Source organism: Mustela nigripes, chromosome 13 (genome assembly GCF_022355385.1).
Source record: "Mustela nigripes isolate SB6536 chromosome 13, MUSNIG.SB6536, whole genome shotgun sequence".
NCBI lineage: Eukaryota > Metazoa > Chordata > Mammalia > Carnivora > Mustelidae > Mustela > Mustela nigripes.
The window spans coordinates 2793882-2812814 of NC_081569.1; the positions used below are offsets into that span (position 1 = coordinate 2793882).

General features: G+C 52.5%; 1 protein-coding gene across 3 annotated transcripts in view; it reads right to left on the bottom strand.

Annotated features, from left to right (window-relative positions):
• The window catches only part of EFL1 (elongation factor like GTPase 1), a 115460-nt gene that overhangs the window by 543 nt on the left and 95984 nt on the right, over positions 1-18933 (bottom strand). For all 3 annotated transcript variants that reach the window (XM_059371455.1, XM_059371456.1, XM_059371457.1), the window contains exons 18-19: positions 16640-17622; positions 7346-7530 (exon numbers count right to left, since the gene is read on the bottom strand). In XM_059371455.1, the coding sequence (XP_059227438.1) occupies positions 7346-7530; positions 16640-17622 (1168 nt within the window). The remainder of the gene's footprint in view (positions 1-7345; positions 7531-16639; positions 17623-18933) is intronic.

Here is an 18933-nt window from a genome sequence, read left to right on the forward strand (position 1 = left end):
ACCCCAGAGCCGCCACCTCCCACCTTCCCACGAGGGAAACTTCACCTGGAATAATGTCGTGAAAAAATCCCTTCTGCTAGGATCTCTCTGGGAACTAGTGTCTCTGCATCAAGTCTGCTTTTGTCCCCAGCAAAGACTGACACCTGTAAACCCGTCCTCGACGATTCTGAGCCTTCTGCTCCAAAACTCTGTGGGCCGCCTGGTGAGCCAGACCGCTTGGTTCACCAATTTTGCCCAGACAAGAGGCAGACGGAGGCACCTCTTTCCCTCTTCTCTCTGGGCCCACGGCTGTTCGCCACCCCACAGCGAGGAAGACAAGTCCAGGGGCGGGCGCGCTGGGGACACTCGCTCTCTCAGGCTACGGCTTGGGGGAGGGAGAGGGCAGAGCTCGGGCAGGGGGAAGTCACCGAGGTGAGGGGCTGTGTTGCTCTGTGTCGACCAGCAGCCAGACCGTGATTATCGATGAAGGTGGTGACCATGGATATGGACTTTCCTGAGGTCCACATCCAAAGGACTGACTTTCAGGACAGCACAGAAGAGTAGGGGGACAGTTTCCACTCCCAAAGATTCCTTCAGGCAGAGAAAGCTCCACGAGACTGACCCTCGTGGCCTCTCTCTGCCCCCTCAGCACAGGATCTGGCTGGTAAGTGCGAGAGGAGGAAACAGACTTCGGGAGTGGGGCCTCTTCCCCTGTCCACTAGAAGCCACCCCAGGAGGCACAGAGCCTGCCTGTCCCTCTGGGACACGGACACTGGCCGCCCTGCCCTGCCCCTGTGGTAGGAGCCCTGCCATCCAGCGAGTCTCCCTCGGGAGCACAGTACTGGGTGCTCAACACTACGTTCTCCACGGCCAGCGTGATCGGCAATGAAGGGGACGGTCTGACATTAATGTGCCTGGTTCTTTTTGTTACTGGTTTCTCTCATTTTTCAATTAGGGGAAGAAAGGAGTGGTATCTATTAAGAGACCTCAAATCCTAACACTTTTCAATGTAAAATACAGAAATGAAAGAAAACTGTATTTTAAAATAGTTGGTCTTCCATTTACAATAGCACCAAAAACCATCAGATACCCGGGAATAAGCCTAACCAAAGAGGTAAAGGGTCTGTACTCCAGAGACTACAGAGCACTTCGGAAAGAGATGGAGGCAAACACAAAGAGATGGAAAACGGCCCATGCTTACGGGCTGGAAGAATAAATACTGTGAAAATGTCTGTGCTGCCCAGAGCAACCTGCCCATTCAATGCACTTGTTATCAAAACACCATCGGCATTTTTCACAGAGCTGGAACAAATCATCTAAAATTATATGGAACCAGAAAAGACCCCGAATATCCAGAGGAATGTTGAAAAAGAAAACCAAAGCTGGCGGCATCACAATTCCAGACTTCAAGCTCTATTACAAAGCTGTCATCATCAAGGCTGTAGGGTACTGGCACAGAAACAGACCCATAGATTAGTGGAACAGAAGAGAAAGCCCAGAAATGGACCCTCAACTCTATGCCCAACTCATCTTCGACAAAGCAGGAAAGAATGTCCAGTGGAAAAAAACAGTCTCTTCAGCAAATGGTCACATGCAGCCTCGTGCAGAAGCATGACACTGGACCATTTCCTTACACCACACACAAAAATAGACTCAAAATGGATGAAAGACCTCAATGTGAGACAGGAATCCATCCAAATCCTAGAGAAGAACATAGGCAGCAACCTCTTCAACCTCAGCCGCAGCAACTTCTTCCTAGACACATTGCCAAGGGCAAGGCAAGACGCGGAGGGCGAGCGGATTGGAGGTCCCCCTTCCTCCCCACCCACAGCCACAAAGGCCGGTCCTCAGGGGCAAGGGGAGGCAGCTGGGAAGCGGAACAGTCCCACGAGCTGTGGTGCCCAAAGACCATCTACACTGCAGGCTACTGTTAGGCTGGTTACTGGCACCCTGCCCTCCCCAGCGGGATGAGGAACCCATACAGAGCATAGAGAAGCTGTATGTTCCCAGCAGGTCTGGGGGGCAGGAGTGAGTGAGTTGTTAATCCTGCTAAAAAAAGCAACAAATTTTATAAACAGCAAGAAATGAGCTACTAGTTGAGAGACATCGACTCAGTCTGGCCAACTTCAGACCAGAGTCCTTGTTTCAAAAATGTAACACCAGGAGTTTCCAAAAATCTCATTTTGTATGGGCCTCGGGCCTTCCGACGTTTGCTCAGCTTGCGGGCCAAGACTCCAAGCCTTCTCCCCTCACCTCTATCTGCTGGAGGCCTCCTCTGGAGACCTGCTCCAGCCCACCCCACCCCAGTGGGCTCCGGTGCCCACACGGTGCTGTGCCCTACAGAACAGCATCCTCGAGCCGGCGGTTTGGAAGAAAAGATGCTGTTTCCTAACTGGTTCACCCAGGATTCGTCTATCTGCCCACTGCAAGAATATTTTTTGCAACCCCACAGCCTGAAGGGAATGGCATTTTCTAGTTCACGGGAAGGCGGGCACCCAAGTTCTCACTGCTGTCCCGGGCATCTAAAGGAAGAAGAAGAAAAAGAGCCCAGGAGGAAAGCCTGGGGAGCTCCACGGCGGTCCCGTGCGCTCCCAAGCGGCCCCGTGCCAGCCGCCACCAGGATCACGGCTGGCAGGTGGAAACACTCGCTGGGCGCTCTTGTGATCGGAGCTGACGGTCCTCACCGCGGGTGAACCCTGGCCCGCCCCGTGGGGTGGGCTCAGGCTCCCGCAGCCAATCCCGGGCCCGCGCCGACACGCGTGTACCACCGCACTGGCTGGGCTATTTTCCTTTCTGTGCCTGTTATTAGCTCCTTTTCTTCCTTTTTCATAGAAGGGGCAAAACATAGAAAGAGAAATTATGGGATTGCTGACTTCAAAGGTTTCCTCGTGGAAAATGCCTGTAATCTTATCTCCTCTATTTTTTGAAGCACTTTCTCTCAAAAGCTCTTGATTGTAAATTATATGGTGTGACAGAACACAAAGGAAAGAAAGTGCCTTGGAGGGAGAAGCCAGATCTCAACAACTGTGTTATTTCTAAACCCGGCTATGGGGGGAAAACCAAGACAGCCAGAAACTATCAGATCAATGACATTTAATTACAACATCGTTTTCAAGACTTTCAAAGATGGGACCCTTTTGGGAAGAGGACCAGGACAGGTGGCAGGGGCGAGAGAGGGCAGCACTGAAAGCTGACTATGATCTTCTTTAAAGTTATTAAGAGACTGACTGTTAATAACAAACTAATGAAGCCAGAAAGTATCAGTTGAAAAAAAAAAAAAACCCACTATTATTAAGTATGTAAGATTTCTGGCTTTTTTTTTTTTTTTTCTTCCTTATCAAGAGGGAAAGGAGATTGAAAAAAACTATCATGGTTTTTACATCAACAAAATCTGCCCATTCGGTAAAGCCTGGACGCTGTTACATTAGTCGTTCCTAAATACCGGTTCCCGGATGAGAGTGGGCCGAAAGGTGTTTGGGGGGGGGGGGGGTATTTGCAGGCTCGACAGGAGGGGGCACAGCTCTGTGAAGAGCCAGACAGGAAACAGCTTGGACAGAGCCGCACGGTGTGTGGGGCAGCCGCGCAGCTCAGTGTGAAAGCCGCCACAGGAAGTGTGCACGGGGGCAGGAGCGGCCACAGGCCGGTGGCTTTATTTCCCCAAACAGGTCACAGGCCGTACTTTGCTGACTCCTGGTCCAGTCAAAGACGACACTTCCCAACGCCCTTGTTCGGTGGCAGGACCAGATGTGGCCACAGACTGACTGCAGGCGACGGGAGGCATGCAAAACCCCATGTGTGTCCCCACAGGAAGGTGCACCCGTTTCCCAGCTGCAATGCTGGAATGCAGGGGTACGGGCTCGGGGGGCAGAAGCCAAATGCTGAGAAAGGCGGCAAACAGAGGACGGGCTCCTCCCTGCGAGCTCCCACTGCCCCCGGCGGCCGCCCCGGACGAGCCAGAGAGCCTCTGCCTTACCTCTGTCACTCCACCCCGAGACGCTTTGCACAGAGCAGCCTTACCTGCCTATTTGCAATTACGAAATAATAGAAATCTGACAGGTTTGTAAAAATGCATTTTATAAACCCCTGTCGGGGTTCAGCCCAACCTAAGATGATGATGTATTTCTAACAAAAAACAGACCGTGGGAATTCAAACATCGGAGTCCTCCAGTCGTGAGGCACCTGCCGTGGAAACCTGCTTTGGCCCTTCAGAGCCGAGAACCCAGGGGATCGCTAACTGTGCTCTCTCTGTTCCGACCAAACACAGGACAACCTGCTCTCGTCACCAACGCGGATCAAGGCCGTTATCCCGAGACGATGACTGATCACCTCCAAGATACTCCAAGCGTGCGCTGCAGGCTCAAGAAGCAGTTTTCAGCGATGCCAGCACCGATGACGAAAGTGTCACGGCAGTGAAGGGCCACAAATCCCTCTTCGGTTTGAGTATCGTTTGGCCGCCTCGCCCCGTAATCACACGTCTGCTCCCTAGAACACGGGCAGAGGACTGTCGCGATGTGTTTCATTAAGAGCATCACGAACGTCTTTACACCAGAGCCGGGGTTCCTCAGAAGCTGTTGTGGCCCACCCGCTCCTGGAAGTAGAAGCTCAGAGCCCAGAGCCAGAGCCAGAAAGCTGGGAGCGTGGCTGAGGGGAATTACTACCACTTACATGCAGAAAGGAACCAGTGCGGTCAATGTCTCAGAGCTCCTGTTTGCTCCATAATGAAACAGAGCAATGACACCTATTCAGATATAAACCAAATAAACAACCAACACTTCACTTCGTTCCTAGACACAGATACAAAATGCAAGAAAAAGTTCACAGTAAATCTTTGTTAGGATGAAAACTGTGCCAACAAAAAAAAAAAGATAAATAAAAAATAAACCTAAACGAGAACAAGAGTGATGGTGCTACTGTCGAGCTTTAAGGATGTGTGAGTCCTGGATTAGCAGCTTCACTGGCCTCCATTCGGGGGACACGAACTGCCTAGACAATCTGCCCCATCAAGTCTGTTTCTCTCAAGTGTCCCCTTTCTCTACTTTGCTGACTGACTTGACTATAGAATTCATTTTATTGATTTTTTTAGAAGATTTTTTACTTATTTATTTGACAGGCAGAGATCACAAGTAGGCAGAGAGGCAGGCAGAGAGAGGAAGGAAGCAGAGGAGGAAGCAGACTCCCCGCGGAGCAGAGAGCCTGATGTGGGGCTGGATCCGAGGACCCTGGGATCATGACCTGAGCCAAAGGCAGATGCTTAACCCACTGAGCCACCCAGGGGCCCTAGAATTCATTTTAGAAAGGAGATTCTCCCTCACTTACTATACTCCACTTCGTGACCTGCTTTGAAACGGGAGCCCCCCGACTGATGGACACGAGAGAAACAGGGGCGGGGGTCTGGCTGGAGCGGCGCTGAAGGGAGAGCCCAGGCTGGGCCTCGGGGCCGAGAGCAAGCCCAGGTGAGCGTGTACCAGCCCCGCCCGCGACGGCCCCCGGTCCCCCACTGCACACGCTTTAACTCAGCAGGACAAACTCAGCAGGCTCCACGGTCAGCCCCAGTCAGTGCAAAGTGATACCCGAAACCAGGAGGGTCCCACACCAGACCCACCAAACCATGAACCTCCAGGGGAAAAGTGGACGCTGTGATGTTACTTCTATTCCCTGTAAAGTGACGACAGAAACTGCCTTCTTACCCTGGCCTTTCTCCTTATATGCAGTAGTAAACAAATTCTATTCCAGGGGCACCTGGGGGCTCAGTGGGTTAAGCGTCTGCCTTTAGCTCAGGTTGTGATCCCCGGGTCCTGGATCAAGTGTCTGGCTCCTTGCTCGGCAGGGAGCCTGCTTCTCCCACCCCCCATGCTTGCGCTCTCTCTGTCTCTGGAATTCTACTCCAGACCTGAGGTCGCGTCTTGAAATGTGCCCTGCACTCCACCATCGCTGCTCCTCGGCCGCGCCAGCCTCTGGTCTCAGCTCTGCACGGTCTCCCTCCAGAGATGCTTCAGGAAGCCTGCTCTGACCCCCCCACCCTCCCCAGTTCCTGCTTTCCCCCGGGTGAGAAAACAACGTCCTCGCGGTCGACATTTGCGGTATTAATTAGGGATAAGCTTTGCTCTTCAACTACCTGTGCCCACGCTGACAGTGAGGGGCTCTCATGAGCGACTTCATCCCACCGCACGCGAAAGCCAGAGGAAGCCTGAGCCCCCACAACAGGGGCCGCGGACAAGGGGACACACAGGAACTGAAGGCTGTCCCCGGCAAGAAGCGGATCCATCCCCTCTAAACACCGTAAGTATTTCCCTGGAGGAAAGCTCCTAAGAGCTTCACTTCTAAAATGTCTGTGATTTTCCTTTAAAAATTTATCTTCGAGGTCTGGTGAGGATGTGGAAAAAGGGGAACCCTCTTGCGCTACTAGTGGGAGTGCAAGCTGGTGTAGACGCTCTGGAGAACAGTGTGGAGATTCCTTAAGATGTTGAAAACAGAGCTACCCTACGACCCAGCAATCGCACTACTGGATATTTACCCTAAAGATACAGATGTGGTGAAAAGAAGGGCCATCTGTACCCCAATGTTCATAGCAGCAATGGCCACAGTCGCCAAACTATGGCAAGAACCAAGATGCCCTTCAACAGACGAATGGATAAAGAAGATGTGCTCCATATACACTATGGAGTGTTACTCAGCCACCAGAAAGGATGAGTACCCAACTTTAACATCAATATGGACAGGACTGGAGATTATGCTGAGTGAAATAAGTCAAGCAGAGAAAGTCAATTATCATACGGTTTCACTCATACGTGCACAGTAAGGACTAGAGCAGAGGGTAATGGAGGGAAAACTGAATGGGAAGAAATCAGAGGGACAAACCATGAGAGACTCCGGACTCCAGAGAACAAACTGAGGGTTTCAGAGGGGAGGAGGGTGAGGGCGTGGGGTAACCGGGGGATGGGCATTAAGGAGGGCACGCGCTGAGCACTGGGTGTTATACGCAGCTAATCACTGAACACTACATCAAAAACTAATGATGTCCCATATGCTGGCTAGCTGAACATAATAAAAAAACAAAAATAAAAAAAATAAAAAGTTGCATTCTACACGGAAAAAAATCTATCTTCGAAGGGAAACACAGGATTGAACGTTGCATGCCGTAAAAAGAAAGGACGAATGTGTGTGCGCGCGCGTGTGCGTATTACAGGCTGCCTGTGACCCGAGGATCATTCACCCTGGATGAGAAGCAGCCGCAGGCCTTCTGTGCCCCCGAGGGACCAGAGCCCCAGGAAGGCCAGCCGGCGCGGGAAGGTGTTTGCTCAGCCTGGTGTCGAGCGTAGGCCGCACACGGGGACCGAGGAGCAGGGACGGGGATTCGCGCGGTTACCTCCCAGTGGCTGAACACCAGCTGTGGGCTGGCCAGGCCACTCGTCCGCTTCCTGATCTCATCCGCAAAGCCGAAGCTCTCGGCGACGGGCAGCACGGCCTTGATGATGAACATGTCCGTCCCTTCTTTCATCTCTTCTTGAAGCACCCGGCCTTCTCTCTTCGACAAGACAGCATAGACCCGACCTGCAAAGCCAGACAACTCTTAAATTCACTGAGCTCTTACGTGTCTAGAGCCACACAGAGCCGAGATTACGCACGCCCCAGAACAAACCACTAGTGACTCGGTCAACCATTTTGGTCTACAAAAGCAGGAATGCTTTTTAAGTATTTAAAAGAAAATCTACAAAAAATTAGAGACCTAAAGGTAACAAGGAGTGAGACCACCCCAAGCGGCCTGACCCAAAAGGCAATCCGTCCAACACGGCACGAGAAGCCGGAGCCTGTGAAAAGGACCCGCAGGTCCAGTGTTACCCATGAGCAGTCTCTGGGCACGAAGTCAGGGAGATGAGTGTGACTGCGCTTGGTAAATACTGAAGTATTTTCATCACTATGAGATGTTATTAACATGACATTGATGGTTCAAGGCTGTGCGGACCCAGGAAGCAAGCAACGGGCACAGAGACATTTCTGTATCAGGGACGAAAACCACACACACAGAAATGCATGCTCGTGTTTTTATGATATGTAAGTGGTGTAAGTATTTAATTTCCCTGAAAACGGATGGTCTTCGGTATCTTTTAGGTCTGGTAATAACATCTCCTGCCCCATCACGGGAAGGCCAGAAAATCCTCTCGGCTGGTACCTGTATTCTGTCCTCCGGCCTAAGGCTGGCTGACCTTGGGAAGGGAGAGGTCTTCTCTGATGCTCCCATAGAAGCACCTCGGGGCACAAGGCTCATTCCAACCTGGGCGCAGGACAGACTCTGCGAATAGACACCGAGCCTTGCCCAGGGCTGTGAGGCCCGGCTAGGCCCGCACACTCTCATTAAAGCCTCCCAGTTCACAGACCACTTAGAAAAAGTGGCTCTAATTGCACAGCTGATCTAGGAATATGTCCTTCAAGGTTTACGATGCTGTGGCTGAACAAAGCAGACCTCTCCTCTGAGCACCAGCACGGGCCCCCGGGCTCTCCCTTCCTGGGTGCCAGGGGCATGACCCGGGATGCTTGCGCCCACCCAGGGCTGCTTGTTTCCAACGAGGACCTGGGGACCCGGAGCCAGCCTTCTGACCGCGGGCTCCTCCGACTCAGACGTGCCCCTGGTGGTGGGGATCAGGAAGGACCGAGGCAAACAAAAGGCAGGAGGCCCATTGTGTCATGGGGCAGCCTTAGAAAAACCCTAAAAACTCTAATGGGTCATCCTCCCCTCCAGGCTTAGCTGAAAACCACACAGATGGAATTCTGGCAGTGCTGAAAGGCACGGCCTTCCCCTTCGCTCCCACAGGTTCTGCGCCCTTCTTCCGTCTCCCCGGTGCTCAGGTCCTCACTGCAACACCGGGGCTCTGCCACAGGCCCGGCTCAAGTGCCCTGCCTCGCTGACCGTGCCCCATCACTTTCAGGCGGCCAGTGTCCCTTCCCATCCACTCATGATTTCTGTGTGGCCGCGAAGCGACTGACCGGTGCCGCTGCCGGCTCTCCCGGCATCAGCATCGCCCCCCTCGGACCCTCGCCCTCTGACCGTCAGCAGCAACTGTTCAGTACCAATGTCCCCCCGCAAACACTCACCGAGGCTCTGTCTGCTTCTCTGAACTCTCCCTGCGGAGAGCTGAATCGGCGATCATTTGTGTGCGTCCCAACGACGGAGGCCGCACCTGGGTTTCCAAGCCTGTCTGTACACCTGCCCCTGCCAACCCCCATCACCCTCCAGCCCCATGCTGACCGCAGCTGCCTGGGCACCCCCACCATGCAGCCTGACCCCTCCAGTGCAGTACCCCCGAGATGAAACACCAGCCCTGCCCGCTGTCCGGACCGGACAGAAACAGAACGGAGGGTCAGAAGGGAGCGGCAGGGTCACCCAGATCCATCATGGAGGGATTCTGCGGGCCCAGCTCCAGCTCACCTGTACCACGCGGCCCAGGCCAGGTCAGGGCCACTTTCCCCGCTGGGCCACTCGCCAGCCCCAGATCTTCTCCCCTTTAGTTTGTCAGCTCTGGTTTCGATCACACGGGACGAGTGTCACCCCTGTGGCACAGAGCAGCCTATAAGCTCCTCGAGGACGGCTACCTGGCTTTCTCTCCTCTGCCCCGAACACCCCCCACCTTTCCGTGACAGGCCCTTCACTCCTGTTCTACCCTGACCCTTTCCTACCCGGGCCACCATGACCTGCTCTCCCTGCTCTTGGTATGCAGCGCCCAGAATGGAACCCGACACTCTGGGTACAGTCCGGAAGCTCGGAGACAAGCACAGTGACGGTCTCCCGCAGGCCGAACGCATCCACCTGCAGTTCCTAGGAGGGGAGGAAGCCTTAGAAGAGCAGCCGGCACGTGTGAACGAGTCATCTCAAGCCAGCGAGCCCCTTAGAGGAGGAACCTTAGGAGCTAGTGGAGCAGGAAGCAGTGGGCCGGCAGGGCAGGGAAGAGCCCTGGGCTGCACCCCCGGGGCCGCAGCTCCTCCCCTTCCTTTGGGGGTCAGGCCAGCGGGCGCGGATCAGTAATTGCAGTGGAGGCTGAGTGTAATCAATTGTGTCATTTGGAGCCACACAATTTGAATTCCACTAAGTCCTAAAACTGGGGCACAGCGATGGGTCACTGAACAGAGCAAAACGGCTCCAAACAGAACCTTCCAAATGCACGTGGCTTTGAAGACAGACGCGTCCACACCGGGACCCTCTCAAGCTGTCGCTGCTCTCCCAGTGACGCCGTGGCAGCCGCAGCCGGGAGGACCCGCGAGCACGTGGCCTCTGCGAGACCTCCAACCCCCTGCAACCCACGTGTGCTCCTGTCTGTGCGCCCAAAGATCGCATGTGGCCCGTTGTGCTGCGGCCGAGGCCCCAAGAGCAAGCACCCATCTGGGGAAAATATGGCAACCAAGAGGCGCACGGATGGGAAGGGCCTGGTGAGGGCTGGCCTTTGAGAGACTGCGCCACGAACGTCCCAGCCCAAACCCAGGGCCTGAATGTGATCAAGTGACCCCAGCTGCCCCCAGGGACAGGACAGTCAGCACAGACGCTGTGCGCCCGGCCACACGGGGTTGCTCACTGCCGCAGCGCGCATCCAAGGTCCCTGCGCAGCGTCCGCCACCCCACGCACAGCCACGAGCTGCTCAGGACTCACAGCCGCTCAGAGTCACCTGCCCCACCAGGTCTGCTGTGGGATCCTACGATCCAAACCATCTCTTCGCCATCTGGCGTCACCGAACCTGCTCTGCTCTGGGGCAGCACTACACATCTCGAGTGTGTGTTTCCTTCGTCTGTAATAGGGAGCAAGACCCCCGCCGTTCGAGCTGGAAGGTTGGCAGTTAAAGGTATGATTTTTTTACCCCCCCCCCCCCCCCCCAGAATTTAGGAAAAGAAGCAGCTGTTCACAGCAATGTTTTCTCTTACAGGAAACAATACAGATTTCCAATTCGGGGATGATGGGAAGTAAATCACAGCGCACATGGATGGGACGTTATGCCGAGGTTAAAATGAACTCTGCGAATACTAAGTAGCCAAATGGAGGCGGCTTATAAAAGAAATAAATGTAAAACGCAAAACATCACACGCCTTCTATCGTTACAGCTATGCAAAAGGTACTGTTAATGGGCAAAGATTGCAAAAGAAAGTGGAAAACGACACACTGCTTTCCAAGAAGGAAGCTTTTGCTTTCATCTTGTGGTTTCTGTTACGCTGGTAACCCTTGCGGTGTAACTTCAATGAACACACACACGCAGAGCAATTGGTGGGCACTGGCGATTCTTATAAATCAGGTCACACCGACCCCTCTCCCTCGTGTCGCAGAGCGAGCGGACTGCTAAATCAGGCAGCTGTGCTCGACAGGATGCAGATGGGCCACCACCGAACGGGGGCCACAGTGTGCTGTGGACACGGCAGGGAGCGGGGGCTCCTCTACAGAGGAACTCGGCCCCGAGTGTGGAGGAAGTGTGTCAGCAAGTTGCCCCCTCCACCGGCATGACGGGTCAGCGCCCTGACTGCAGTGCTGTGCCCTTCCGATGATCGCCAGCCATGCACGGGTGCAGAAGGCAGGATGATCAGATCCGAGGTGGACGGGAGGCTAATCAATACCGGGACGAATCGGGTGACGAGGCAAAGACCCACATTCAACAAGATGAGTTCCTGTGAGTCGGTGGAAGGTTGCACAGTGGCCTTCAACCAACCAGCCATCCAGGGCTAGAGGTCATGTTGAGCAGAAGCTCCTGGAAAACCAAGTGGGAACATGTCCTCTCTACGCCCCTCGCAGTCCTCAGTGCTGAGCTACAGACAGAGCCAATTTCACACTTAGCTGCTCAACTCCAGATCATTCCGGCCAGCACAGCCCATTTCAAAGAACCATCACTTTCAAAAAGTCTACCCTGTTCCGAATTTTGCTAATCCCAATTTCTCACAAAATTTCACTGGAAGACCACATTTGTTCACTTGATTCAGCTCTGCTGTGCTTTCTGCTTTACATAATTAGGCTTTGTCACCTAACTCACCTCTCAAAGTAGGAATCATGCTTAACACAGCGCAGGGTGACACTTCTTGAGGCTGTTTCTGACGCAGTAAGGCACGTGCGTTCTCCCAGTGCCAGCATTTACCCCTGTGGGTAAAAACACAGGGAGGACCGCTGTAGCCCACACGGTGATGGAAACTCTAGAACTAGCAGGAAGAGTTATTTTTCATACATGAAGTTGCTGCCAAAGATGAAAACCATGAGGAGCCGGGAATGAAAGAAGCTGTCCAGTTAGAAGAGGGAAGACACAGACAGCTGGCTCCTCAGGGGACAATCACAAACACAAACTAATTCCAGTGTCCGCTGTGGAAAGGTACAGGCAGAGGCGCCCGCGGGATGCTCGGCTGAGCGTCCAGCTCTCCGTTGCAGCTCAGGTCGTGATCTCAGGGTTGTGAGATTGAGTCCCGTGTCAGGTTCCGCACTCAACGCAGTCTGCCAAGATCCTTCGTCTCCCTCTCTCTCTGCCCCTCCTGCTCATGCTCTCTCAAATAAGTAAATAAACAGAATTAAAAAAAAAAAAAAAAAAACTTAAAAAAGTTAAAGGTAATTTTCGTGGGTAGAAAATGAGAACAGAACCAAACCTTCAGAAAGCGGAGTTCATGCGTAAAGAAAGCCGTCCTCCCGGCACCATTTCCCCAGGTAAAGCGATTCTGAGATGACTAGTTTTCCACAGAACGTCCCAACCTGACTGTGAGCAATTCTATGCACTTACAAAAGGATTTCTTGTTTTAAGTCTGCGTAGAAAGAATTAAGTTTTTGAAACAGACTAAGGACAGTCATTTGGCCCAATTAAAAAAGATCTAAACTTGTCTTTTTACTTGTGCCAATTCTTGGAGAATTCAGAGCATCCGCCAGCAAAGCCTGGAAGATCCCTGAATCTCTAGGCAGGAAGCGAAGGCCTTGGGAACATAGAAGCTGCCTCGTTTCTTGTTCCAGATGAAGGTGGTGATTTAGAAAGAAAGAAAACAGAAAGCAAGCAGCTGGCCGTGTGGACCTTGGGTGCTAGAACGTGGACATCTTCCATAGGGAAGAACCTTTCAAAGCAACAAGAAAACAGACGGAAGAGAAGACCCTCGTCTCTAAGCAGCTTCACACGGATGAGGGCTTGACACCAGCTCAGGAGGGAACGATTCCAGAGCACATCAAAGGCGGAGGGTACGGCACAGGTTCCAGAAATGTATAAGAAGGCCGGCCAGTGGCCACAGTATGGAGAACCAACCCCCACACGGGTGCCACGTTGCGGGATCAGAGGCCCTGCACTGTGGACCGTGTGCCAGGAGCAGGCCAGGCAGAGACCAACTTTGCTCCTAAGAGAGAAGAGGGAAATCCCCCTGATCAAGATACATGTCTCTTCCAGTGACGCACCAGAACAGAGTGGACGGCCAGGTGCACAGCCAGGTTGGAGAAAGGGACAAGATCACAGGGGTGTTTTGAGGGACTGTCCTAGGGCTGCCCGGTCACGTGCAGGGGCCTGGTGCTGATTTCCGACAGGAAACGGGAAAGCAGGCACGGAGCACTGACTCAGCAGGGGATGATTCAACGGTCTGCCTGGAGTTTGGGTCTGACAAATGCGGAGCCGATCCCAGCTTCCTGTGGTAGGTGGGACATCTGCCTTCTCCAAGAGCCAAGGACGGATCCCGTCCCAACAGAAAACGCCCGGGAGCCGGCAGTCCGGGCAGGAGACCCGTGTCCCTGTCACTCCCCCAGGAGCGCAGGGGAGGGAAGGACAAGCATAGATGTACGGGGACCCACGATTTTCAGAAGGATCACTTCAACCACATAAAGAAGGAGAAACAGAACAAGTTTTAGGACAGCACACTCGAAGATGCAATTCCATTCAGGAATAACAAGACTCTGAAATATCAACCACAAATGGTCCCAGTGAGAGAAAAAGGAGCAGAGATCCTCCCTGTCCCCAAAATGGAACAGGAGCTCCAACACAAATCCGTCAGGCCAACGAAGGTAGCTGCTGCGTCCTCACACTGTTCCAGGGGGACAAGCACAGCAGACGGAAGAAGAAAAGGCGTCAGGAGAGCATGCAGGGTGTTACGCTGACTCTACCCGAATTAAAGGGCCAACTAATGACAACTAATGACACCAGAAAGGATCTTCTTCATTCGTTTCGGGGTAAGGATGAGACATGCCCACACTGTGGACAAACGTGGGCAGAGTCAAGAGAGATGAGCCGGGAGGCACGGCTCCCTCGCACGTGTGTCCTGCACTGTCCTCAGTGAGGAGATCAGGGAACAGACCGCGGCCCGGGAGCAAACACAGGAGAGAGGACACCCACGTTCAAGGCAGCTGAGAAGCGGATGAGCAGGTCCCCGACCTCGTATGTGGGTTCCGTCTCTGGGGCCGGAGCCTGTCCCTCACGGTCCTCACGAAACTTGTCCTTCTGAGAAATCATGGGTAATCTCTGCCAACAGGTGAACTTTTGGGGTGAAAAATAACCCCAGGTTCTAGAAATTGCAGACTCAGAAGCCATATGGTAATTTCCTGCAGTTTTAAGAAAATTTTAAAGATTTGTACATATTCATACAAGCATGATTTAGGCCTCTGGCGATGCGTGGAGTTTCTGACACAACATCTTATCAGCCTATGCTTACTTCCCGTGCGGTGGGTGACACGGATCATCGGGGGACGCACACACATGAAGGAGCCTCCATCTAAACAGTCCGCTCGCTGCTTACAGAGTTTCGGGTCTCACCAGGCAAGGAAAGACACACGAAAAAAAATGAAAAAATAATCCGTGTGTTAAGATTATGGTGATGGGACTTTCTCTTGGTATTACAACAACAACCACAACAACAAAAATATCCACAAAAAAGCCTTCCTGTCCTATTGTGTATCTACATAAAACCCGAGGGAAACGAGGAATAGCACAGACCCAGTTTACTTGTACGTAATGGAGGCGTTTGTGGGACGACACACAAATTTCTGTAGTCTAGTCAATCATCAAAATTTGGATTCTGCCTCCCAGGAGGCAAGTGGAAGATGTAACTTATGTAAAAAAGAAATGATGCTGGTCCTGACTCGCTATGAGTCAGAGATGGGATGCAATGGCCAAACGCCGCGAGGACAGCACGGCCACACCTGGGAGGCGAGAGCGCGTCTGGGCTCCGCGCTGCTCAGGACATCTGCGGGGCTCCGTCCACGAACGGCTGCTTGAAGCGGGACGCTGGCCCAAGGGACAGCGACACAGCAGCGAAAGGGCACAAAAGACCCCACTGTGAAAACATAGCCAAAGGCTCCAGAGAGTTCTCTGCCGGACATATAAGAGAACAGATGTGCTCCTCGGGCACAGGACGGGCCACCACTTGTAGGAGGGAGGGACGGGCCCCACGTGGCTGGAAACGGGCAGGAGACAAGACTCTCACCCAAGAGAGGCACGGTGACACCTCGTCACCGAGAGCCTATGAGCTGCCCGTCAAGGGAGGTGTTTTGGAGGAGGTGGCACCTGTCAGGGTCTCCTTCATGGTTCCCTGACCCTAACTCCACCTCTGCCTTCATGAGTCGGGAGAGTTCTCACTGACAATGGGCAACAGCTGGGAATGGTCTTGATTGGTTTCCTGAAACTCATCTATGGGTCCCACAAGCCGTGAAGGATACGCTGCATCCAACTAAGGCTGAGACCCCTGCACAGGGCCCGTGCCCACCCTCCACGCAGGTGTCCCTCAAGCACACACGGGCTCTGAGCGGTCACACCACCAAACCCATGGGGCTGGTCCCCTAGCTGTTCCCGACACGCTGCTGCAGCCGCTCCGTCCCTATGCTCAGGGCCCTGCCGCAGAGGCCGGCCTGAATTTCTTTGGGGGAAAAACACCCCAACAATTTAGGTATCTGATTTTAGGAATGAATCAGTCAAAGAACTTTACTAAAATGAATGTAGAACCACCACGTATCGACTCAAAGGACCTCCGCGCTAGAGGAAACCGGGTCACCGGGGTCCACTCTCTCAACCACTGCTCAGACGCCCTTCTGCGCTCCTGGGCTCGCGGGAGAGCCGCCTGCGCCGGGCTCGGCTCCCAGCCCCGTGCTCGGGCTCTCGTGTCGATCTCCCCTGATCGCTGAATGAGACCGTCCTTCTCATGGGAGAAGGAAGACGTCTCAGTGCCAAGGACTAACTGTCAGCAGCTAATAAATGCCAGGGCTACGAGTCTCGAGGGATCCCAGAGGATCCTCATCCGGAGAGAGGAAGGTCAGAGTAGGATCTGACGTAATGGTCAGGGACAAATAAAGCCCCCATAACGGTCTTCTAGAAGCCCTGCTGTGTCAGGTGGGTTAGAATGTCCCCGCCCTCCTTGACCACTTCCAGAAGGGCTCTGGGTACTAGACTGACTGAGAGAGAGAACGCCGCAAAGGTTTGGGGGTAACACGAACGGGCAGTTTACACCCCGTCCACCACGCCTCTCATCACACAAAACAGTCTGTTTGCTGCAAGGGGAAGACCTCTGGTGACGAGTTTCCTCCCCCCACAACCCGTCCTGATTTCATGTTTAAGGCACCCGGCTTTCAAAGATCTTAGTTCTTAGTAACTAGATGCTGATGCAGCTTCTATAAAACACACAGTAAGTGCATTTGAGTTTTCTGGCCTCGGGGACCTCGCCGCCACCCCTGGCACTTCTCGCTGTCCTCACCCCTCTTACCGAGAACGTCGCCAGTGGCCATGATGTCACACGTGTACATGGCTGCCATCAGACGCTGGGGCTTCACCTGCAGGGCGTAGCGACATGCTTCCTTCATGGTGGCGATGAGCTGTCCTGAGAAGGGTCCGTAGCAGTCAGTGGGCGAGGGCTCTCCTTTCTGGGAGGTCTTCTTCTCTGAGGGCTCAGAGCCGCCATCTTGGAGCCCCGGCTGTTCGCCGCCCCTGGCACAGGCTTCCCCTTCCCCCTGGGCATCCTGCGCCACATCCCTTTGCTCTTGACCGTGTCTGCCACCTGACCCTTGTTCCTCCAGCTTACTCAGGTCCCATCTTTCCAGAACGAAGCAGACGCCCATGAGAGGCTCCTCACACATGGGGCCAGAGAGGGTTGCTAGCTGGAAACCACTCACGATGCTGTTGCCCAAATCTCGGTATCTACTGGCCTCTTCTGAAGCTTTGATGGCTGGGCCTGTCCATACTGAGTTCTGAAAGTCCTCACTTTTATTAACTAATATGTTGGGCCCACATTTTCTTGGACCAAATGACCAGATTTGGTCAACAGTGTTCCTCCATTTCCGCCCTGTCAGGTATCGCTCTAGTTTTCCTTTGAATTCGCGAATCTTCTCTTGGGTCTTCTGGTGGATCATCTGAGCATCTCTGCCCTCGTTCACAGAGGACATCAGCTGCTCCAGGGAACGAATCAGATCACTATTTTCTTCCAGAATCTGTGTGACTTCTTCCGGAAGGGGCATGGCTCGAACACTGAGTGTGGCAAGCTTATTTGGGGTTGTCATGGTGATGAGCCCATCTGCGTCAACCTGGATGCCTTCAGGGATCTTGCTCTGATCTTCTTTAGTTTGGTGGATAACTGCGACTTTTTGCTGTTTGCCTATTTCTTCATTGACCATGTCGACTTTGGGTGGTTTTGTGATTGTTTCTCTGAATGGAATAATGGGTTCAGATACACTGATTTGAATCTTTGCAAACCTACAGACAAATTCAAGAGAAACAACAAGGTTATAATAAATGGCATTGAAACTCCTATGCAGAACTACTACACAACGGAGATTCTGCAAAAACACAGGAACATAAAAGTGGTTTTACTAGGAAAGATCGGTACTATACGTTATATCAGAATTCAAAGACCACTTTCATTTCGGATTGAAAGGACCACCTGTAAACGGGAACACCCCTTCAGGGAGCTCTCTGTAAAGATACGAATTTCACCGCTTTGTTCATTCTCAGAATAAATAAACCATCTACTCAGATAAAAATGTTTTGAGTGGAAAATAAATATTTTAATAAGATCTGACATATGAATTCTTTAAGTTACTGTTTCCCAATTTCAGAACCTGGAGAAGAAAGGCTCCACGGTTATCGTTCTAAACAGAGGAAGAATCACAGAACTTCCGGACCCCTCATCAAGGGCTGACAATGGACTTGGCTTCGATCATGAGGCTCCTGGCGAGGCCATCATGACACAGGAGTGCGTCTGAGCAACACTTTCCGAAAGAACTTCCCCCAGTGATGGAGACGCTCTGTACGCACTGTTATCACCAGGTCCCCGACATGTGGCTAGTGTACCAGGGAAATTTTAATTATTTAATTAAATTTAAATAGGCACATGGAGTGACTGACCATGTGATATGTGGCTGAGGAACCGAAGTTTTAATTTTACTTTAATGTGAAATAGCCACATGTGGCCCGTAGCTCCTGTATTGTATATGGGTCTCGAACCGTGGTCCAGTACCACGCTCAGAAATCCCCTCTTCCACGTGTTATGAAGTTTAGCTTCACGCTGCATTTTCTCACAAATGAACTGAGTTCACAGAGGGCGGATTCAGGGAACTGGTGTGGACGGATTGTGAGCACAAGGAAACCACGCTCGCTCTCTCTTATTTTCTGTCCAGTTCACTCCCAGGTAATACCAAGGCTCTGGCTGCCCCCGTCTGCCACTGCCGTAACGGATGGATGTCTGAATACACATGCAGGTGTGCGTGTGTTCACAGGTACGCTGTATGTGACACTTCGGGACCAGAGAACAATGTCTTGCTCTGAGAAGTGTTACTCAGTAAGGGAACCCAATACTAAGTTTTTGAAATGCTCAAATTTGATTCTAGATTTCTGGTTTCTGTAGAACATTCTGTGGGCCTGGGCAGGTATCTAGTTTATCCGATTTTATTCTTTTTGATTAAATCTGAAAACCCAGTAAGCGGATGGTTTCCTAAAAAAATAGCATGCTACCAAAATTGGTAAAATTGAACCTAATTGACTTTAGAATATGGAACCTAAATACAC